Below are 25,493 nucleotides of genomic sequence, written 5' to 3'. Positions count from 1 at the left end.
AGGTATCAAGCTGGAATTTATATCAAATACGCAAGTCTACTGTCCCTTGGAGCTGTGAAAAAATCAAACTTCTGAGCCAACGCAATCAAAAGATACAGCCGTTTATGCCGCAAATCTCCGCAAATTTTCGACACTCTGCAGACGGGGTGTCTTTGATCACTTATACGTGGTGAAATTGATCAAATGATTACAGTTACACCAGGAGTTATTTTGGGAGCTTCCGATGTTTTCATGTATACTTACAATACTTGTGTAATAAACAGGAATAGTTTGTGAGTCTGTAGTAGAGCTAGAGGAAGTAGAATTGTAAGTATGTATGTAGGGGTTGATCTCTGGTACTGCTCATGCGATTTCAAGAATTCTTCACCTGTTTCTTTTCTATAGAATGAACTTTCAGGGTGCGAATAGGCTTTATTTTATCATGCTGTATGCTTTAGTTTTTTCATTATACGCGCGGCTAAAAAAACGAATTATACCCCGCTTCACTTATCGGCAAGTCAACGACACATCAATATTGAACTTGACTCTCATTTTACATGTATGTTTTTGTTGGGATAATACACTAAATTTCGAGATGTTAGGCCCCCAACGTGTTGCGTAGCGGTCACTCGGCCTAAAAGCCCCTTCCAAGTACCCCGCTTCACTTAATTACCCCCTTTTCAGCTTGTGTCATTTAACATGTCGCATACTGACCTTCCTTAACTCGCAGCCAGTTGACAAACTTCGCCTTTATTATTGAATGGGGTTACATTCACAAACTCGGTTAATATCTGAAATTTTAATCTACAAAACATTTCTACGTAGTGACTTAGAGGGCCTAGCCAAGATGACCAAGGCTCGGAAACCGATTAAATTTCCAAACCGTTGACATTTAAAATGTACAGTCAGCGTCAAATACTCTGTAGCAGTCAAAGTGGCCAAATAGTTCAGTACACCATACTAAATATATGGTGTACCGAACTATTTGGCCACTTTGGTTGCTACAAAGTATTTGACGCTGACTGTACTACATTTTTGTCTACTGAGATACTTACCATTTTTAATCGACTTCAAGATTTCAAAAGAGGTGGTTTACGTGAGTGCCTAGTGCCATGACAATTCTTGGGATTAGGTTGCCGAGCGGACCCCAGGCTCCCCAAGTGAGCTGCGAACAGTGGCAACAATAGGAACAACTATAGGAAGATGATAAATTCCGCCCCCAAAAGTGGCCCCCATGTTTAAAATTCATTATTTTATTTTGCACGCCCGTTTTTGGGTCACCGTTTTACATAAGTAAAAATTCTTTCTCAATCGATCTCGTAGTTTTGGAGCACAATAGCTATAACAGACGGACGGATAGGCAAACCATAGAAATATGATGAACAGGTACGACTGTCAAACTTCAAAAGTGCGATCAACAATTAAATGCAAGTGTGTGCGTAAATTGTCTATGTGAGATCAAAAACAGTGATGTTATGTTACAACATATTAATAATCTATCGGTGTTTGACTGCTTTATCGGCTATTTTTTCAAACGTGTTTGTTTTTATAAAAAAAAATGTTATATGAGTATTATTACTACTATTAGACCGTATTATTTAATCTTTTATTAGCGCTTAAACTACCTTTACTTACGCGTAGACCCAGAACAGAAAATAGTCGCTCTGTTTAGGGGGAAGGTGTCGGGTATGACGCTACGGCATACTACGTCAGGCCTCCGTGCTACGTCATCCCTTCACGTCGGGCTACGTCACACCACGTCACCGCCAGCATACGTAGTTAGCCGATGCACCGCTGCATTTAGTGATAATGAAATCGATATATCGAATATTTGTGGTCAATAAAAGCGGAGCACCGCCTTGACTCGCGGCCAATTATTACTCCAAAATCGTTTAGGTCGGACACCTTGTTTAAGGTTTTATTTGTTATTTTGTACCCAATATATTCTATTCTGTAGTACAGACCTCTTGTCATTTACCTCCTCCGCTGCTGCTACTCCCTGTTTTTTCATTACCGTTAATTTCAAGGGTGCATCCCTGAGCTTAAATTAAGTAACTTTCTCAAAGACACCGATATTCTAATTAACTCCATTTCGGAGATAATCAATATTTAATTTTTATCCTATCAGGCCCTTACGAGCGTGTTTACTTGGCTTACGGCCTGTTTACATATGGATTAGTGTTAAGTGTGAGTTAATACATTTGCTATTAAACGTAAATACTATCTCGTACGATTGATGTTCAAAATTTCATTGATATGTCACAGTTCTCAATTGTTTCGTTGAGTTAAATGTAATGCCCTTGTTACAATAACGCTATATGCAACATTTAATTACTTAATTTGTTTTTTGAAAATGTACTATGCCATATATTTTCCTTAAATGTACTTATCGATGCCCCGAAGTTAACGGAATTCAATAAAACACAGTGTTATAATTCACAGGTCCGCGCCAGTTAGCGTCGCACCGCACACCCGCTCCGTGCACCCGCTCAAGTCGACGAAGGGCCTAAATGTGACCGAAAGCGAAGCCAACCTACAGAAATGCATCTTGTTTTGATTACCTATGGGAAGAAGGAAGGAAGGAAGGAAGGAAGGAAGAATGGCAAACAGTGGATGAATACTGCGAGCAATCGGGAAACTTGGAAATCACTAGAGGAGGCCTTCACCTTCGGGTAGCGCGGGGTTCTTACTTAAAAATAATAGCTACTGCAATTGGTTTCAATATTATTAACCAATTAAAACTGTGGTTTTTTCCTCCAGTCATGGAATGTATGACGCCATTCATATAAATCACATCACAAATATCAATGAAAAATTAAACTTAAGCAGCTCTTTGGCTCTTGTTTATGGTAAAATGTTGCCAGCGATTAAAAACTGATGGTAAATACTTGTTTTACAGGATTTGTCTATACCATTCCATCACTGGTGCCTGTTCCATTATAGGGGTGTTTTATAGAGTGCCCTGTGGCGGGCTAGCGGGGTAGGCCCATGTCCAGCAGTGGACGTCCGTGGCTAGTAAGTAGGTAGGTACTAGGTACATACAATTAACGCCAACAATATTATATCCACAGTTGTACACCTTATTTCTTTTGTAATAAGGCGAAAAACGTAAAAGTAAACCTATTTATTCCTTGACATCGAATGCAATAGGTACCTATACACTCATTCGCAGCGGCAATGACCGCGTCCCCATAATTTACCAAACACATACGTAGATCGCAATCAAACTGGTCCGCCTACAAATTATGAATTGCATCGCACACATTCAAACACTGAAATGACGTCACCAACTGATATGGTCAAAAACAAACCTTTATTCGCTCCGAATCAATTTATTCGTTTCCTGCGTTGCGCAAAGGGCGTATTTTGAATTTAAATTGTGATACCAATATGATATTTATCTCGCATTTCGTATAGGTAAGTATTGGTTGCACCGTAAATTTCCATGACAATTACGACGTATACATAAAAATAAGTATTTGCTATTTTCCTGTTTGTGTTTGTGTGTGTGTATGATTACGAGTATTTAGGTTACATTGGCATTTTCCTAAAATGCTTGATCTACTCGTATATACACTGTTACTCATCACCTCATCATATTGTTCCTTTTCACTAAAGCCCGGCGAGATGGCCATGCGATTACAAATAAGATAAATAACAGCCAAACACATATGCCTACTTTTCACATAACTTTGCCCACCATCAAATCAGCGATTGGGTGGGCAAAGTTATAATTTCAATATTATTCGTCAAACATTTCTATAATCACAATTTTATAATAAGTTAAAAAAAAAAACAAATATCCTATCAAATATTTTGTCTCGGATAATACGGGAAAAGTAGGCTAGATTTAGGGTATTTTAGTTCGACAGGGACGCGTCATGATCGATATCATCATGTTTTAAAAATTTGAATACGCCGTCTTACACTAGGTCAGTTCTTCATTTTACTGTGTAATATCGCTCTAGATCTCGTGAAATCGCGACCTACGACATTCTGAAATGGCTATTTGTGAATGTCAATATATGGGGCAATATAGTACGACATGAAAAATCTCGAAAAAATGGGCGTAAACATGCAGATATGTAACGTTAGATACTTACGTACAGGCAAATAGCACAGATAACGTTATTCATATTACTTAGCCGTTAGGTAATAAGAGCTTAAATAGATATGTAAACAATTTCCGCTATCGGATGTAGGTTCTTGTGGTAGTAGGTACCTACCTAACTAAACGGCAGGTCAGAAAAGATAATTATAATCAAATACTTGAACGATCCAGCTTGGTCTTTGATGTCATCGACTTGCATCTCACGTCGCGGATGCACCGCGCGTGCTTAAAAGCGGAAGTATAATGCGATTATCGATTGCTATGACAGAAAATGCGTTGAATGGAAGGCGCGCGCGGGGGCGGCGCGCGGGGAGCCGCGTCGTTTGCTCGCCGGCCGCCAGTTAGTGCGCCACACGACGCGGGCTGCGACGCACGTCCCACGCAGCCCGCTACGCCGGTATTTCGAGTGTAGTGCAAATGCTTGTGTTTATATGGCGCTCATGTTACTACAAGTGCTCGTGTTGGGTGTGTTCGCGGCAGCGGCCGATGGTTAGTCATTAGTGTTGTGTTTTTAAGCCACGTGCCGGTCCCGGGATGTGTTTACGGCGATCGACGCATGCGCCTGGATTGTTTGCGTCGTCCGCGGGTCAAACACCTAACCTACAAAGCCTATACTCGTTAGAGGCTGCCAAGTAAGTCTAGTTATACGGGGCAGGCGCCGGAGGCGATCGACATGCGGCCCGAAGAGTGTTGGAAGCAGTAAAGGTTACATTCCTTATGTCCTCGTCCTTCCTCGTCCTGTTTTCGTATCTCAAGTCTAATGGGAGCTCCAATTCGAATGGTTATTAGATAATGCGGCATGTCCTCAGACCTGCATTCCGTTTGTTGCTCGTGCATGTCATACACTCAAGGTCTACCTGGGATTTTTTGTCGCTCCGGTGACCGTTTGATTGGAACACAATTCTAGCTATTATGCTTTCTTTAAAAACTCGTTTGTGAGGTGTTACTGTTAGTCTTTCAAAACACCACCCATTCATTACTTATGTTTGAGAATATATTCACTGCCGGTTCTTTATGGAAATCGTAGACGTTGTTTGTGATTATCTTTATTTCTAGGTAAACACCTAAAGTACCTACCCACATTTATATTTGTGAAGTTTAAGTCTGTTTTCAAGTCATATCCTCGAAAGTTCACAATAATCAAAAGTTTCCTATTACTTGGTTATACCCACATACCTCTTCAAATTCAATACTCGCTCATTGACTTGAGAGTAGTCAATTGTTTACTCATAACATAATAGCTGAACTTCTAAAACAGGTAGCTTGATAATTACTCATGCCAATAGCAATCTGATTCATTATTCGATAGCAAATCATTACTTATCCATTATAGGTGATACAGGTTTTATTGTTACCAAAGCAAATTACTATTATTTTATTATCATCGGATCTACATACACTCAGTGGGCGCTTACTTAAGGGGGTGAAATCTGTTTGAAGAATTTGATTATATAAAGTCGGACCAAGCTAACTCTGCATGACTTTGCTTTGACAAAGTATGACGATGTCATCATTAATGTCATTAAAGACGTTTATAACTCTCTCACTTTGTTCCTTTCAAGTCGCTGCAAAGTTAGTTTAGACGGACTCTATTGAGATATTTTATGTGTTATATGTAAAATCATAACCCACTGAAGAATGATAGTTTACATAATACATTGTAAAACCAATCATAATAAATAATCCATTACCTTTTGTGTTTTTATTTGTATCTCTATCGAAGTGCTAAGCATCTACACTTGTTCTTCTACAACCTTAAAATCAGTAGTCAAGAAAAGTAATCTCATTAGGAGTTATCTATATCATCGTATCAACTGCATGAAACTGCAAATGATCATCGAAAACGTTTTGCCCTTCGTCTACAATGCAACGGCTCCCTATCAATTTGGAACGTCAAGAAACCTCTCACTAAGGTGTTAATGATCTGTATCGATATGATGGTCGTTGTTGTCTACATGATAGCGTGACGAAGACAGAGCTTGTCATCAGTTGTATGGTGTTAAAATATCACGGTTATTTTATCACGTGGATAAAGTCATCCTCATCCAACATATGAAACTTAGTTTAGAAGTGCCTAAATAGGACAATTTCTATGTAGATTCTCCTAAGCAAAGACATTCTAAAGAAACTGATTAATTATAGTTAAGTGGCACAATCTTTGTAACCATTTCCAAGTGTAAAATCTAAGTTAGACTAATAGTAGGTAGGTACCTAATGAAATGATTCTTATATATCTCAATATTTGTGGAACCCGATTCCCGGGGACTTGCTTCAAAGGCACCTAGATCTAACCTCCAACGTTATTTACGTACTTAAATCTTAATATTAAGTGACTCACAAACAAGAATTATTAGGTTGAATAACTCGTTTGAGATCTCGCCGCCTGAAAGCTCGAAATTGGATCAATTTTGGCATTAAAATATGAGGGAAATACAGTAAGAGAAAATTGAAGATACGGTAGTTAGTAATGACATACACCTACCTACATTTATTTATGCGTGCAGAATAAACAACAAATTTGGTGTTTTTACATAGATGTAGGTTATTCCGATATTAATTATATTATCAACATAAAATTGGCATGAAGTAGAACAATATGCTTAAATTTTATTTTAATGTCTTTATTCTGACATTAGTGGTGATCATATTTCGAGTTTGAATTGGGATAGGTTTTTTATTAACTGTTAAGACCTTATTCAAAATTCTTGTTCTACTGTCCAAACTTCCAAATATCAGCCGTTGGCAAAAAGCGGTAATTGAAAATTATCTTCCAAATGTAAACAAACCTAGATAAAGGGACACCAGCACTGGCCAATAATTTTCAGTCTAATTGGAAAGATCTTGATGAGAAAAATTTGGGTACCACACTCGATGTAATTATAAGGATGTCTCAGGAACTATTTAACAAAGATACAAGAAAAAGGTGAATTGTTATAGGTAGTATTGTATGAGGCCTTCGCATATTATTGATACATAAATGCAGGTCAAATAGAAGTAACAAAATCTCATTTTACAGAAAGTGATCCAAGTTCAGGCGTTAATGGATATCCTTGACATTCACCTCACTTAAGTTTTAGATTCGCTATTGTTCAACGGCACAGATATGTAATATCATTGCGATAAAGGTGATAATTGTATACATATTTCTGGTGTGGTAATTGATAGGATATTCTCCCATAACGGCCAGAAACGCGAGCCGTGTCGGCTAAGTGTTCCATTGTTGTTTTACTTGGGAAAAGCGTTATCTAGGCTATCTATTATTATGTAGGCGATAACCTCATTTAGTGTGGGAAGCAATCCAGGATGACTTACGTCGATGGATAGAAGAAAATTGCCAGAAATATTAATTGTGGGAATTTCTGACATGTAAAAGAAAAATAAAGAAAGAAATAATAAAGGATTATATAACTTTGCCCATGCTTCCTGGGCAAAGTTATATAACTTAATACTATAATTGCATCACTGAAAATTAAAGTTGTAAAATACCATGCGGTTATTAGTTATACATATAATATCTTAATCTGGGGCCATAACTGGCCACGCACCACTAAACAAGCACCTGTTAACCCTACGTGTTACAGATAGCCCCCTCTGCAGAGCATGCATGGAGGCAGAAGAGACAGCCGCTCACGTTATTCTCGAATGCCCAGTGTTGGCAGAGTACCGAGCACAACACCTCGGTTCGCCGGGGTCTCTCCCAGAAGTCGTCGGCAACATCAAGGGTGTGCTAGGCTTCTTGGTACAGTTGGGTTGGCAAGAGTAGTGCCAACAACCCACCACGCAAAATAGGCGCAATTATATGGCGTTTATTGTATGGTGTTGCGGAAACCAAGCCCGCGAGTACCTATACCCTATCCTATCCTAACCTGAAACCTGAAAGAACACAATATCTATAAAGACCGTCACAGACGACGGAGCAATAATATATATATAATACAGATATCTTATAGTATTATACCTATAGCTAATAAGCACCACAAACACCAACGATAACAAAATATATATCGCTGTCTGTTTAGCACTTACATTGTGACAGAGAAGAAATATCCTGCGATATATTTTGGTATATTTATTTGGGATATTATATTATAGCTTCGTGTGTGAACTCTGTCAAATGGTACGTAAAATATATCGTAAGATGCCTTGGTATAAGTTGTCTTTGGTATTTTATCGCTCCGTCTGTGATGGTCTTAATATGAACTTCAGATCAGGAAGGAAACAAAGTTGTAAACAAAAGCTAAGTATTTTGATGCGTGACAGAGGTATCAAATATGCAGAAACTAAAGAAAATGCGATATTCCAGATATTATTTTGATCTTTTGGAGAATGTTATGCAATTTATTACATTGTGATAATTATGATCGATGAATTTGTATATGTATCCATCCACTGCTTAGTGTAGATTTAAGTCAAATAATTGATATTTGTCTGCTATTCGATTGATATCATCTAACCATCAATTAAGTGATATTGACATTAATTATGAACGATGATCGAGTTAGGGAAGGCCTATTTCCAGCAGCGAAGCACCGATAATGATGACGAGAGATTTGCAACGACTCTGAGTAACAACGCGTCAGAAATAAAGGACACAGGCATTTCAATAAAAAGTGTCAACCTCAATCAGGTTTGGACAAGCTCGTATACAACGGTACTCGTGGTAAATTAATAGGAATCCTCAATCACGCTGGACGACGCATTGTGTATGTTTGAATTCATCTTCTGCTTTATTGGTATACGATTACAAGGTTCTAGTATCTGATGTCTTTGATAAAGTGCTGGATAAACAAATCATCTCTGCTGAGAATCTTTGCAAATAAGAGAGAGAGAAAACATTAAACTACAACCAAGGGGACTAAATAAAATTATTTCTTAAATATCTGATAGAATAGATACCATTTGGAAGACTAAGTCGAAACAACAATCTTGTCTAGGAACAAGAACATTTAATCTCTTAGGTCATAAATATATCTAAATCAATGAAATCTCAAACTATGTGCGATCAAATATTATCTTACCACAATCAGGTTTCAAAAGAAACTGAGAGTTTATATGTATATATTATATTGGAAGGTATTAAGATAATTGAAGATGGTGATTGTGACTTCTTGTTTAAGGAATGAGAAAGGAAATAATTGTCGATTTAAACTGTCGTGAGACATACTAACATTCAAATAATTGTCATTGTGATTGTTTATGGTATTGTCGAATTCCTTGCGTAAAAAGAGACCATTGTCAACGATGCTCCCGTTCGTGAATGGAATCTAGAAAAGTAGCATCTACAATTAACCTTTTACATTTGATATTGGGCCAAAGCTATACATAGATGGTACTATCGGTGATGGAATTGTCGTTGTATTTATTAAAAATTAAATGTCTAATATTGATACCGCCATTATAACATGTTGTTAGTTAACTAAGTTGATGACAATTTAATATGACAAAGTTGTGAGATAGATGCTTGCATAGATAAGTAAGAATAAACCATCGGACTTGGTTATACCACTCAGAGCAATAAGATCTTAAAGCACTGGACAGCTGTGTACCTGGACGAAAATGACAATTAATTTGTTAGTATATTTAACAATGAATCTATTTATAGCTTCAGCTTCATTGTAATTGTAATTTTATGTTATTTTATAGTGTTGTATGAAATAATCAATTATTATTGTACCACATTCGATTTTACAACTTTTTGGGCCGCGATTTTCTACATGTTACGTTTTTGATGGGATTAAATTAAGTGTTGGCTCCATTGACAGTTCTAATTCTCACACCGCACCAAATAATAGTCGGCAGTAATCACTCTGCTCTACGTATTTCATCGCTTGCCAAAAGGGGCCATGCTTATTTTTTACTCATGTCCGGTAAAAAACCGTGTGATGACTATTATCAAGGTTGAACCGAACGGTTTGCTAATAAATTGTAGAGCGTAGACGCAGGGCCAGTGGTATTATTTACAACATAAGTCGTATTGAACTTAATGTGGGACTAGGTTGATTTGTGTAAGATAACAAATAAATCTTGCTAACCGAACTATTATAATTATAGACGTACCAGCATTATTTACCTACATGAAATGAAATAATAGATTAATAGATAAGTACATTTTTATTATAATTCACTTATTTATTTAATTGTTCAGGTGAGCTCTACTCGCTAGTGCTCGGAGAAGCTTATTACTTTGCGCTAAGACACAGTTCACTGTCTGATATTAATGACGCGAACATTTAAAAAAATCGTAGTTTGTATGAACGTTTATTTTTTGTAACTTTGCCCCCCAAAGGGAAAAAAATATTCAATTTAAAGAAATTATTATAGTATGACAAACGTGCGCCTTGTCAAAATTTATATAATATTTCTATGAAAGATTTTTTTGCAACTTTGCCCACTTAAGTAAGGAGGTATTATAAGGAAATATTATAGTATAACAAACGTGCGTCTTGTTAATAATATGTGTTAAATATTAAAAGTTAGTAAATATAGATCACGTGTATGCAAAACTGCACGGTTCCGACTTTTTGGTCCGCTTCTTAAAGAGATGAGACGTATCCATTAATATAAAACTTGTTTTACGCTTACTTGCACGTGCCGTGCCAGTGTAGTCTAATATGAAACAATAGACAGCATAAACGACAATAGATGGGCAAAGTTGCGATGTTTGAAGATATCATTATGTGATGTCATGATGTGATCTTCATATTGCCTGATTAATACTTATTTCTTCAAAAGATAACTGTTAATATATTAAGCTGTGGTTAGTGTGGTTCAATGTCAGCCAGTTTTGTTGTAACAACAAATGTTGTATTGAAGAAACAACCAGTACGTATTGAAGAAACATGGAAGGCAGAATAAGTAATTTTTAAGTTTAACAATTGTAGGAAAGCGCCGAATAGAGAAAATCCTATAACCGTTTTAAAAAGTGATGTCTACGATGACAGACAACATAAACGCGATCACCTAAAGCCAGCAGACGTCGAAAACCATGAAATTTTAAACGTGTCATGTATTCAAGGTTGTTTTAATATAATCGATAACATTGAATTATTCATTTTGATTAATAATAGAATAATAAGGTTTAATTAATGAGCTTTGTCTAATTTTGTTGAGTCGTTTCACGATTATTATTTTCCCGTTGAAAGTACTTTATGTTAGAAATGAAAAATAAAGCTAGGATGAAGAGAAAAGTTTTAGAGATTTTCCTGTCTGTATGTTGGCCCTAGATGAATATATTTTATGTATATGTATTTTATGAGTTATACCAGTACCTGTGTCTGTACGTTTTACTTTTTGATTTTTGATTCTAGTTTTTAAAAGAGCTAGGTTATTTCAAACAGCGCTAAACGGCCAAATAAATGAGCCGTAAACATACGCCTAGCATACAAAATAAACGCAAAAATTATAAGGGTCAGAAATAATTTCTTTCTCATTCCGTTCCCAAAATTTCGTTAAGATTGGTTATGTTTTGGAGGGGGAAAATGTCGAGAACGAAACCTGTATTGGTAAGATTTTTTCTCAAACTTGTAATGAAATGTTGACATGACTTACTTCAAATTAGGTCCGGAAATACTACATATCAGGTGCGATGAGTGAAGAAGACATATAAAGGAATTTCATACAGCCTTACACACCTAGGCCTGTAAGGCAACCTTCTTTTGTTTTTAAACGTCAAATTATGGCACGTCTTGGCATTCAACCGTAAAAAACCTATAAGCAATATTCTGCCAGTATGCTTTAAAAAAAAAATCTTTTTTGTGTTTTTTTTTTTCTTTTTTGTGTTTGTTAAATATTATTTCAGGAATTCAAACGGGAACAAACATTTCATTATTTTTGCGCTACGACGCACGGTTTAGGAGATACAGCCCATCTTTATAGAGCTGTATTTCCTAAACCGTGCGTCGTAGCGTAAAAATAATCAAATTTTCGTTCCCCATTCGGTATCAACAAAAACGCAAAAAAGAAAAAAGCGTAATGGCGTGTGTGATAGCGCAAAAATAATTACATTTTTGTTCCCCTTCAATACCCCACGCACGGAATAACCTATCACATTAAGACATGAATCAATCATCATCATCCTTTTTTTATTATTATTTCATTGCAAGTTTGAGAAAAACACTATACAAATCTCGGCGGGAAACGGGGTTGCCGGCCGCGTCTCCCTATCCGACCTCGCTTCGCTCGGCCGTCTATATCTACTTGGCCTGCAACCCTTCGTTTCCCGTCCTCTATAGTAATGTACTATTACGTCGGATTTTTGGACAATGCTGCAGTTGCCCTTACCGTACATTTTTTCACTCCGCCCGTGCCTACGAGACAGTAAAACTGATTTAAATTTCTTAAATTTGAAAAGGGGTTCGTAATCGTAAATGCTGGGTGTTTTTAACTCTTAGTCATAATCTGCGATGTAAATATGTATATAAATCACAGTAAATATGTAAATGAAACACTATGGGATCAACAGGAAGGATAAAAATAAAGGATTTTGACGATTTCCGAGTTGACGTTGAATTGAGATATAGTAAAAGTTAAGTATGACGGAACAGGAAATGATTAGTTTGAAAAATAACCTGTGCAAAAAATCTGGAAATCTACAACAACTACCTACAATAACAATTTAAAACCTATAAATTACACACGATTCTGAGACAGGACGATTGAAAGTTATGAACGGGGAGTGCTCTGAGGAATTGTTTGGATTAATCCTTGCCGCTTTCCACCATCGTTCTGCGCGACATTTCCATCTTCACCACTGAGATGGTAGGCAGTCCTCAACTGTGCGTTTCTCCAGAAACTTCCTGCCTAGCACAGCTAAACTGTGGAATGAACTGTCGCCCGCGGTATTCCCTGACCGATACGACTTTCAAACCTTCAAAATTATAAAGTTTGGGAACGCACTTGCACTCTGATGCTGCAGGTATCCATGGACGATGGTACTTGCTTATCATCGGGCAATTTGTTTGCTCGTTTGCCTCCTATAGTTTTATTTGACGTTCATAAGCGCATTGTAATATGCCTACTTGAATAATAAACTATCTTTATCTTAAATCATAAAAAATACGAATTTTGTGGGTATAAAGTCGCGGGCGTTGGCTATTATCATCTGATATACGTAAGGATCCCAAGTAGAAGTTGTGGCGTAATCCTGAATTAAATGTATGGCATCGAGCCAAACGCTCACAATACAGGGCCTAAATTGATGGATGGAGGAAATAGGATACGATACGAATGACCAAAAAGACTTTTATATTCCGAAACTAGTCAAATATTATTCATTACTCATGTCGAGTCATGTATGTGAACACACTTGCGCTAACTAGAGACACTAGAGCAAGGCTCGAAACCGGTTTATAAGAATACCGGTTTATTTCGGTTTTCCTCCGAACTTTTATAAGAACGCGAACGTTTTAAGAACTTTATTATAACCTAAAAAAAACGGTTTATTCGACGAGCGACGAAAGCCGGCCGGCATGTTGGTGTGCACGTAAACAGACGCCGACATAGGAAGTAACCGATTTTTATCGCTCGAAACCGGTTAATTTGACAAGAACTGTTCTCATTAAAACCGGTTTAAAAATAACGGTTTTTCGAGCGAAATCGAAATTAAAAGGCCAAGCCAAGCCAAGTACATGTTAACGGTTTAGAAATTTAACCGGTTTCGGAGCCTTGCACTAGAGTCCGTCTAATAAGCTTACCCCGAACCGAGTTTAACGTCACAACTGTCACAAGTGTGGAGATGTCATGTTCTGATAGGTTTATGAAGACATTTCCTCACTCTGATACTGAAAAGTCTGTGCAGACTGGCAGAGTTAGGTTAGTCCGAATGTAGCTTATTGTAATTGATCGAAATTGGATTTGTTCATTTTGTCCGGGTTTAACTTTATTCTAAAAAACGCGACGTTACTATTGAAATTAGATTGGAATTTTATTCGCATCGGCTTCCCGGCGAATCGAAACGTATCTAATACATCGTAAAACCGTGGAAATAATCGCAAATCCTTGAACGTCGTAATAGCTCAATATTTAAAGTTTATTGTTACCGAATTCTCATGGGCGAACTCCGTTCGATATCCAAATCGATAGAAAATAAACCTGGTGGAAATCAGAGTAGCGTAGTGCGGGGCGCGGGGCGCGGGGCGCGCCGCGTGCTGGCAAGGTCAGGGGCCCCTGCGCGCCGAACCTTCGTACTAACAACACTGACCAGTCATACACCCTATTTATACTACCATAAGGTTCAGTAATCGACAATTAACTACGCCAATGATGCTACTACGCGTCTATTGACCAAAAACGGCAATGTGGCATTTGCGTGCCTTTGTTTTTCGCTTAATGAATGTTTTGAACGCGCGTGTATTTTCTTTTCGGTTAGTACTAAGGTATAATACACCTGGCAATGAAAAACGTTTGGTTCCAACGCGTCTAGTCGCTTGGGTGAAAAAATGGCGCAAGAACATGGATGCCTTGCACGCGTGAGATCTAACTCATTTAGGTTTGAACAATTAATATTTGCAAAACGAGTTCGTCTGTCTCGCTCTCGCGGGGTTCTTGGAATAGGCAATTATTTAGGTTTTGGCGATTAAGTATCGGAATTTGATGCCGTTGTGGGATCGATGCGGTGCTATCGCGAGATAGAGTAACTACTTACCTAGAATAGGTATTAACGTATGCCTAGGTTATTGCAAAACCTCCGTCTAAGTTAACTTTTCACCGATATCTTTCATATGTTTAGAGAAAGTGGACATTAATAATAATAAAAAAATAAAAAAAACTAGGTCCATGGGGTCCCAGCGCGCACAAGTTTTTTGGAGCAATCGCGAAACGTCTGGTTGACGTAACTGGTGACCGAAGAGCTGGCGGCTTCCTCGCACAACGTATCAGTATTGCGATACAACGAGGAAATGCCGCCAGCATCCTTGGTACAATGCCTCAAGGGCCTATTTTAGATATAAGCTAGTTATAGTAATCATCTGTATATATCCATTATGTATATTGTTATTGTCAATAAATGAATAAGGTATATTTTTACAAAAACATAATGTTAGTGTAACATTGTGTTTTAATTAGGAACCACAAGAAAAAAACCCCGTGAAAAAATCTATGGGGCAGGCCGTCCAACTCCGCCAACCTTTCAATACAAAAGCCAAAAAAATTTCGTGTCAAAATGTTTCTTCTACTTTTTAAACGAATTCCCACTATTTTTGTTATACGTTGTACTACAACATACAATTTCCAAAGTGAATTAAAATACTTGTGTAGAGTTAGACTCTGCAGCGATTTTGATATCCCGGACTATGCAAGTGTTATTTTAATTGTCAAACTATGAAATTACACTAAGCATCACAAGTTATTTTAACTTTAAAACGCCTGTCTGGCAATTTAACAGGATGCTATTGTAACATTCACAAAAGAAAATTATTATATGCCGTTTTAGAACGTAATTTGAAATGAAATGGCTTCTGAACGAGCCTTAGTTTTACCCTAAAAGATAAATCTTGAAAAACAGTAAGTCTAAAAGCAAATGGCCTAATAAAGCGCATTCCTTGCAAATGTTCTTGTTTAATTTTCATATGTTATAAATCTCTCCAAACGTCCATAAAGGGGCCCACTGATTACCAGTTCGCCGGACGATATCGACCTGTTAGTTAAACAAAAGCTGGCTATCGCGAATAACTGAGGTGCCCACTGATTACCAGTTCGCCAGACGATATCGGCCTGTTAGTTAAACAAAAGCTGACAATCGCGAATAACTGAGGTGCCCACTGATTACCAGTTCGCCGGACGATATCGGCCTGTCAGTTATTCGCGATTGTCAGCTTTTGCGAATAACTGACAGGCCGATATCGTCCGGCGAACTGGTAATCAGAGGCCCTTAAGAGCGGGCTAACGTCAGACTATAGTTTATGAAAATGTGGTATAGTATAGTTTATGAGAGTGTGAAAAAAATGGGATAAGTGGACTCGCCCACCGAGGGTTCGGTACTTTTTAGTATTTGTTGTTATAGCAGCTACAGAAACAAATCATCTGCGAAAATTCCAACTGTCTAGCTATCACGGTTCATGACATACAGCCTGGTGACGCACGGACAGCGGAGTCTTAGTAATAGGATCCCGTTTACCCTATGGGTACGGAACCCTAAAAATGAATGGGCCCTAGAGCGAAAGTGCCTTAAATAAAACCTTATGTCGGTTCATTTTACTTAAAGAAAACATTCTTTTATTTTTTTAAAGAAACAAAACTGAATTAAAAAAATCGTTTGACTCGCCCGGGAATCAAACCACCTAAAAAAATCCTAAAAATAAAAAAAATGCTGTTTTATTCCACTAGTCTATACAGTTCATGTTAATGTTAAAATTTCTCTAAGTAACACTCGTATGTCGTACAAAATATCCATAAAATCGAAAATTTTGTACACAATATCATTGAAAGCAGTTTTGTTTCTTTCAAAAAATAAAATAATGTTTCCTTTAAAGCTGCCAGCATCTACGACACCATGCCTCAGAGGGTCAGTTTTTAGTATTTTATATTAAGGGCCTGTTTCACAATGTCCAAGTATTGGATAGCTAATTAACAAATAAATTAACTGCCAGATAAAATTTCCTGCAAATCTTACACTTCATCTTCCAGTTAAGCTTATTTGGAGATTGTAAAACGCCAACAATGACTTAACAAAGTAGCTTATTCAGGAGTCCTGAATTTCACAATGCCCAAAATGTTTCACACAGTCCTGAAACAGGCCCTAAGATTTGTATTATTTGTTTTTAGATTTAGGTTTTAAGTTTTATAGTTAAGGTTATTTATAAAAATTGTGTAGGTAAATCCAAGTCCGACATAATCCAAGTCCAACCATGTAAAAAAACCATACGAAAACTTATGCATATTTGTACAGGAAAAGGTAAAAATCCGTGCGATGGCCTAATCTTCTGTCTGTTTCTGGCTTTATGTTTCTAAATAGCTTTCCTGGCGGTCATTCGGGTAGAATTACCGTATTTCCAAATAGAGAAATGTGATTAAAAATAAATCCTTGCTCGTATGAATCATTTCACTTTTTGTAACAAAAGAGCCATTGTTGCGAAATAAAATGTTTAGGTATATAGGCCTACTCGTATCCTTACATATTCGTAAATGATAAAGGAATTTAGCTGTATCCCTTTATAATATTAGGTGTGTGCAAAAGTTGTACCCGATTTCAGTGGATAGAATAATGAAAGTAATATCTATGTATAAAAGACCTTTATTAATCAATATAATATCCATTGTTATCTATAACACTCTGCCACTTTGCTGGTAATAAAAAGATTCCCTTTCTATAAAAATCTTCGGATTTAGAATCAAAAAACTGCTGTATAGCCGTTTGTAATTGTTCATATTTATCGAATTTTTTCTGCGTCAAACTGTTTTGTAATGAACGAAAGAGATGGTAGTCGGTGGGTGCGAGATCCGGTGAGTATGGAGGGTGAGGTAAGATTTCCCAGGCGAAGCTCATTATCTTTTTTTGAGTTGATAAAGCTGAATGTGGTCTAGCGTTATCATGGTGGTAAATGACACCTTTGCGATTACATAAAACTGGACGCTTAATTTTTAATTTTTCATTGACTTTCTCTAACTGTGAGATGTACAAAGTAGCATTGATCGTTTGATTAGGGGGAAGTAACTCCCAATGTATAATTCCTCTGTAATCCCACCAAACACTTAACAAATTCTTTTTTTCATGCGTATCTGGTTTAACGACCGATGAACTCGGTTCTCCAGCTCGACATACAATTTTTTGACGTTTTATATTTTTATAACTGACCCATTTTTCGTCACAAGTTACAATTCTTTCCAAAAAACACTCATTTTTCTGACGCGATAATAAAGAACAACAAATATTCAATCTGTCCATTCGATTCTTTTCCGAGAGTTCATGTGGCACCCACTTCTCCAATTTTTTTATAAAACCAAATTCATGCATCCGTCTTTCAACCGTAGTTCTATGGACAGAAAACCTCTCTGATAATTCCTCAACAGTTACATGCTCATCGTTTGATATAGCGTCCTCTAAATCTTTTTCAGAAAACTTTGAAGGCCGTCCTGATCGCGGTTTATCTTCGCAGCTTTTATCTCCTTCGCTAAATTTTCGATACCAACGACGACATGTGCTTTCGTCCAGAGTACCCTCCCCGTACACCTCACAAATATTTCGACAAGCTTGAGCAGCATTATGACCTTTATCGAACTCGTAAAGTAAACAGTGTCGGATGTGGTCCTTGCCACACGACATGTTGACCCCTCAACGATTTGATTAATACTAAGCTAGAAATGTGTACGCGCAGGCTTGTTACGACGTGTTTCTCCTAGAATATTATGACGCAATATTGGATCGTTTTACTATTGCGTAACCATTTTTTTTTTTAACTTGGAATTCGTTATTTGAAAAACGGGTAGAACTTTTGCACACACCTAATACATGTCCACTTATGCAAAATATTGTTAAATAAGTTTTAGTCAAAAAAACTTTTTTGGTACAAGCTTTTATCGCTGCCTGTATTTTTCTTTCCACATGTAACTATTGCTCATCGAGAAAATTCTAAAACCCCAAACACAATTAGGTTGCGTTGTTGTAACGAAGAATTCCTATGACTACCTCCTGTCTCCATATCATCAAATCAGCTCGATGTTACCATAATATTGCATTGTCACCCGACTTATATATGTACCTATGCAAATTTTTAGCTTCATTGGAAACCGGGAAGTCGGTCAAATTTATCTGTACCTGTAGGGCTAAGATGGTCGGCTCTTTATCATTTGTCACCATGCCTGTCACGTTCTAACAAGTATTTAAGCGTGAAAGTGACGGGCATAGTGACAAGTGATAAAAATGGAACCATGCTGCCACTGCTGTACAAACATACATGTAGTTACATTGCAAGTTAAATAAAAGCTTGTAAAAAAAATTAAACATTTTCCTACTTTAGTATAGTATATACTTAGTATAGGATACTTTGGTTTGTTGGAATCTATTGCTTGTTGTAAAATTCTGACAAAAAGTAAACTACAGAAAGAAAGCTCAGCACTTCGAGAAAAACTCGCCGTCTGGTAAACTCTTTAACTTTACTGGCAGTTCTCGAACAGTGGCCTCGCAATTTGCCAAAAAATATCTACGAGGGAAACGTAAATTACTATAATACCAAATTTCATAAAGATGTGAAACGATTTTCTAAAGTAATCACCAATTAGGGTCAAACACATTTCAAAAAAGGTCACTTCTGTGCACAGAATATTAATGTATATGTACCTACTCAAAAAATGTATCCCACCCGTAAATGATGCAGTCCAAAAATTTGCTTTAGATCCTCTTTAACTTTGCGGTATCTACAGGAAAGACGCGGACGAGTTGCATTCAAGAAAATCTCTATGATCCACTAACTATGCTCATGCACACCCACTTTTTCAGTAGAAAAAGACGGCAAATTTAAAAAAATTGTCGCAAAGGGTTGAACCCCCATAACAATGAAAATTTGATTTTCGGACTAAGTTGGTGTGCCAGGGTTGCATTGGTATACAGTTAGCATAACTGATCATTCCTAAACCTTTCCTGGGGCTTAGCTAAGATGGCAATCGTATGCAGACAACGAAACGAAACGCTGAGATGAACGTACAAAGTATCGAAATAATAGCTTTCGTTTCGTTTTCTGCAAACAATCGTCATTTCGGCTGGATATATACACTTATTAAATAGCTGCAAGTATACATACATACATACATTAACCATGTAGACTCTGCAGCGATTTTGATATCCCGGACTATGCAAGTGTTATTTTAATTGTCAAACTATGAAATTACACTAAGCATCACAAGTTATTTTAACTTTAAAACGCCTGTCTGGCAATTTAACAGGATGCTATTGTAACATTCACAAAAGAAAATTATTATATGCCGTTTTAGAACGTAATTTGAAATGAAATGGCTTCTGAACGAGCCTTAGTTTTACCCTAAAAGATAAATCTTGAAAAACAGTAAGTCTAAAAGCAAATGGCCTAATAAAGCGCATTCCTTGCAAATGTTCTTGTTTAATTTTCATATGTTATAAATCTCTCCAAACGTCCATAAAGGGGCCCACTGATTACCAGTTCGCCGGACGATATCGACCTGTTAGTTAAACAAAAGCTGGCTATCGCGAATAACTGAGGTGCCCACTGATTACCAGTTCGCCGGACGATATCGACCTGTTAGTTAAACAAAAGCTGGCTATCGCGAATAACTGAGGTGCCCACTGATTACCAGTTCGCCAGACGATATCGGCCTGTTAGTTAAACAAAAGCTGACAATCGCGAATAACTGAGGTGCCCACTGATTACCAGTTCGCCGGACGATATCGGCCTGTCAGTTATTCGCGATTGTCAGCTTTTGCGAATAACTGACAGGCCGATATCGTCCGGCGAACTGGTAATCAGAGGCCCTTAAGAGCGGGCTAACGTCAGACTATAGTTTATGAAAATGTGGTATAGTATAGTTTATGAGAGTGTGAAAAAAATGGGATAAGTGGACTCGCCCACCGAGGGTTCGGTACTTTTTAGTATTTGTTGTTATAGCAGCTACAGAAACAAATCATCTGCGAAAATTCCAACTGTCTAGCTATCACGGTTCATGACATACAGCCTGGTGACGCACGGACAGCGGAGTCTTAGTAATAGGATCCCGTTTACCCTATGGGTACGGAACCCTAAAAATGAATGGGCCCTAGAGCGAAAGTGCCTTAAATAAAACCTTATGTCGGTTCATTTTACTTAAAGAAAACATTCTTTTATTTTTTTAAAGAAACAAAACTGAATTAAAAAAATCGTTTGACTCGCCCGGGAATCAAACCACCTAAAAAATTCCTAAAAATAAAAAAAATGCTGTTTTATTCCACTAGTCTATACAGTTCATGTTAATGTTAAAATTTCTCTAAGTAACACTCGTATGTCGTACAAAATATCCATAAAATCGAAAATTTTGTACACAATATCATTGAAAGCAGTTTTGTTTCTTTCAAAAAATAAAATAATGTTTCCTTTAAAGCTGCCAGCATCTACGACACCATGCCTCAGGGGGTCAGTTTTTAGTATTTTATATTAAGGGCCTGTTTCACAATGTCCAAGTATTGGATAGCTAATTAACAAATAAATTAACTGCCAGATAAAATTTCCTGCAAATCTTACACTTCATCTTCCAGTTAAGCTTATTTGGAGATTGTAAAACGCCAACAATGACTTAACAAAGTAGCTTATTCAGGAGTCCTGAATTTCACAATGCCCAAAATGTTTCACACAGTCCTGAAACAGGCCCTAAGATTTGTATTATTTGTTTTTAGATTTAGGTTTTAAGTTTTATAGTTAAGGTTATTTATAAAAATTGTGTAGGTAAATCCAAGTCCGACATAATCCAAGTCCAACCATGTAAAAAAAACCATACGAAAACTTATGCATATTTGTACAGGAAAAGGTAAAAATCCGTGCGATGGCCTAATCTTCTGTCTGTTTCTGGCTTTATGTTTCTAAATAGCTTTCCTGGCGGTCATTCGGGTAGAATTACCGTATTTCCAAATAGAGAAATGTGATTAAAAATAAATCCTTGCTCGTATGAATCATTTCACTTTTTGTAACAAAAGAGCCATTGTTGCGAAATAAAATGTTTAGGTATATAGGCCTACTCGTATCCTTACATATTCGTAAATGATAAAGGAATTTAGCTGTATCCCTTTATAATACATGTCCACTTATGCAAAATATTGTTAAATAAGTTTTAGTCAAAAAAACTTTTTTGGTACAAGCTTTTATCGCTGCCTGTATTTTTCTTTCCACATGTAACTATTGCTCATCGAGAAAATTCTAAAACCCCAAACACAATTAGGTTGCGTTGTTGTAACGAAGAATTCCTATGACTACCTCCTGTCTCCATATCATCAAATCAGCTCGATGTTACCATAATATTGCATTGTCACCCGACTTATATATTTTTAGCTTCATTGGAAACCGGGAAGTCGGTCAAATTTATCTGTACCTGTAGGGCTAAGATGGTCGGCTCTTTATCATTTGTCACCATGCGTGTCACGTTCTAACAAGTATTTAAGCGTGAAAGTGACGGGCATAGAGACAAGTGATAAAAATGGAACCATGCTGCCACTGCTGTACAAACATACATGTAGTTACATTGCAAGTTAAATAAAAGCTTGTAAAAAAAATTAAACATTTTCCTACTTTAGTATAGTATATACTTAGTATAGGATACTTTGGTTTGTTGGAATCTATTGCTTGTTGTAAAATTCTGACAAAAAGTAAACTACAGAAAGAAAGCTCAGCACTTCGAGAAAAACTCGCCGTCTGGTAAACTCTTTAACTTTACTGGCAGTTCTCGAACAGTGACCTCGCAATTTGCCAAAAAATATCTACGAGGGAAACGTAAATTACTATAGTACCAAATTTCATAAAGATTTGAAACGAATTTCTAAAGTAATCACCGAATTAGGGTCAAACACATTTCAAAAAAATGTCACTTCTGTGCACAGAACATTAATGTATATGTACCTACTCAAAAAAGGTATCCCACCCGCAATGATGCAGTCCAAAAATTACCTTTAGATCCTCTTTAACTTTGCGGTATCTACAGGAAAGACGCGGACGAGTTGCATTCAAGAAAATCTCTATGATCCACTAACTATGCTCATGCACACCCACTTTTTCAGTAGAAAAAGACGGCAAATTTAAAAATTTTGTCGCAAAGGGTTGAACCCCCATAACAATGAAAATTTGATTTTCTAAGTTGGTGTGCCAGGGTATACCAACTGATCATTCCTAAACCTTTCCTGGGGCTTAGCTAAGATGGCAATCGTATGCAGACAACGAAACGAAACGCTGAGATGAACGTACAAAGTATCGAAATGATAGCTTTCGTTTCGTTTTCTGCAAACAATCGTCATTTCGGCTGGATATATACACTTATTAAATAGCTGCAAGTATACATACATACATTAACCATGTGGCCATTGTTTGGCATCGACGTTTACATTCGTTATGGCAGGGCGGGGCCGATGACTCAACCGGGCCCACTATCGGACATATACCTAATGTCCAACCACAATTACTATTGTTCTAGGAGACGCCCAGTTTCAAGGAATTGAAGAAGTATAATTGATGGAATTTGTAATGAAACACTCGTGAAATTTTGTGACCAGGTTCGGTAGTTAAACACAATTTTTCTTTCGTTTCGTTTTTTGGAAATGTTCAAAATGGCGGAAATTGGCATAAACGACTTAAGCGCTTTTTAGCTCATTGCTAGGTCTAAAGCTCACAGAGCCTAGTAGTATTTAAAATAAATATTATAGGACATTATTACACAAATTGACTAAGTCCCACAGTAAGCTCAATAAGGCTTGTGTTGAGGGTACTTAGGCAACGATATATATAACATATAAATATTTATAAATACTTAAATACATAGAAAACACCCATGACTCAGGAACAAATATCCATGCTCATCACACAAATAAATGCCCTTACCAGGATTTGAACCCGGGACCATCAGCTTCATAGGCAGGGTCACTACCCACTAGGCCAAACCGGTCGTCAAATGCGAAAGGAACTTTATGACTGTTTCCTCTTCATGCTTAAACCGCTAAACCATCACTACACCTTATAAAACAAAGACCCCCGCCGATCTGTATGTGTGTACCTAATGTATGTTATGATAAACTCGAAAACTACGGTTCTCACCTACCTATCAGGAGAGAGAGATTCTTGAGGAAGGTTTATGTGTATAATTTGTTAAGGTTTTGTGAAACCCGTGCAAAGACAGGGCGGGTCGCTAGTTTAGATATAGTTTGAGTCCCGAGATGCAATGACAAAGTGTGGCACTGCTTCACACTCCAGTTGGTGTAATAGATTAGTTAGACACATTCTAACTAGTTATAACAAATTTCGATATTCCATGTTCCGCTCCTCTAAACACTCGGAAATCGGGATGCGAACCACATCCTGTTTTTGTTTATATAATTAATTAAGTTATGAATAATATCGTAATATCCGGAGTTATTACAACAAGCTGAAAGACAACAAACTCGACTAATAAGGCAAGTGAAGGCGAGAGAAAACAAGTTTTATTACGTTACACACATAATATGTGAAATGGAACAGGACAGGCTTTTGGTAAAACTCCATGCCATCAAACACATTTCATATAAAATTGGCGGTTCAGACTTTGCTTGTACGGTAAAAGAGTTTTTATTCCGCAAAAGCCAAGCCCTGACTTACCAAGTACTAACCCTACAGCGTGGTTTAAGGGCCACCCTACATTAGCGTCTTTTGAGCGTCGGCGCCTAGTCAGCGCTATGGAAAATAGCGTCGCTGAGCAGTTCTATGACTTGGCCGTTTCATCTGGACAAAGCTGTGAGGGTTTGAAAATGAGACGAAACGGTTCGATAAGAGGTAGGTAGTGCTCAGACTTTTTTTTTTGGCCTGTGCGCACATAATTTTTTTTTTAATTTTTTTTATTTATTGAGAAACAAACAGTCTTAAAATAAACATATGAGCAACTTAGCTAGTAGCTATGGATAATATTGGGTCATTACCTATGAAATTGGCGTTTTTGTTCATAAGTATTAGTCATGTCATAGTTTATTTATTTTAATAGTAACTTCGAAGTATTTTTTAATTTCATTAGTGCGCTACATAACAACGATACTACATACAATTATTTGCTACTTTTATTGTTTTATGTATTCAGAATACCGCCCTGAAAACAGCTCTTTTCATGTGCTACCGGCTCGAGTATTTAAATGACTTATATTTTTCTGACGGGACAGATTAAAAAAAATGAGATAGAAAATGTGCCTTAAAAATGTCTCAGATTACTGGCAAAAATTTGTTTGGTTTGAAAATGCCATCACAAAATAATCCGCAAAATTCATTGTATGAAAAATCGAATTTCGTTAAAGTTCTCCATACAAAACGCCAATTTCGTAGGTAATCACCTAATATTAAAGTGATACTATAGTTAAAACAATAGAAAAGCTTGATGAAAATTGATGATGTCTCGTAAAGGCAAAACAGTTGTCGAGTTCTGTACTTTTGGTGACGATTTGTTATTGGTGTTTGGTAGCTAGGTGCAAAGATCTGAAGGGGTAATAGCTGATGTATTTTCGAACATTTTTTCATTTCATTTCATTTCATTTATTCATTGTGAAGTCATGTACATTTCAATTAAGATGTTATATATACGAACAAGTCAGACAAAATGCCTCCGAATGTGCTACCTAGGACACATCCTTAGACGCCCAAAACCGCACCTTCTAGAAGCCGCATATAGCTATAAAGCCAGTAAACTTAAAGTCGGCAGACCAATCTACACATGGGTAAACTCACTAACACAGGACATGGAGTATTACACCAGG

General features: G+C 37.1%; 1 protein-coding gene across 2 annotated transcripts in view; it reads left to right on the top strand.

Annotated features, from left to right (window-relative positions):
• Window positions 1–4,252: 4,252 nt before the first annotated feature.
• Window positions 4,253–25,493, top strand: part of LOC133515741 (protogenin B-like) — a 178,603-nt gene continuing 157,362 nt past the window's right edge. For both annotated transcript variants that reach the window (XM_061848312.1, XM_061848310.1), the window contains exon 1: window positions 4,253–4,579. In XM_061848312.1, coding sequence (XP_061704296.1) covers window positions 4,522–4,579 — 58 coding nt within the window. In that variant the 5' untranslated portion in view covers window positions 4,253–4,521. The remainder of the gene's footprint in view (window positions 4,580–25,493) is intronic.

The sequence above is a fragment of the Cydia pomonella genome, chromosome 3, assembly GCF_033807575.1.
Source record: "Cydia pomonella isolate Wapato2018A chromosome 3, ilCydPomo1, whole genome shotgun sequence".
Taxonomy (NCBI): Eukaryota; Metazoa; Arthropoda; class Insecta; order Lepidoptera; family Tortricidae; genus Cydia; species Cydia pomonella.
Note: the sequence above shows the minus strand (reverse complement) of the source record. Positions and strands in the feature narration are given on the sequence as shown.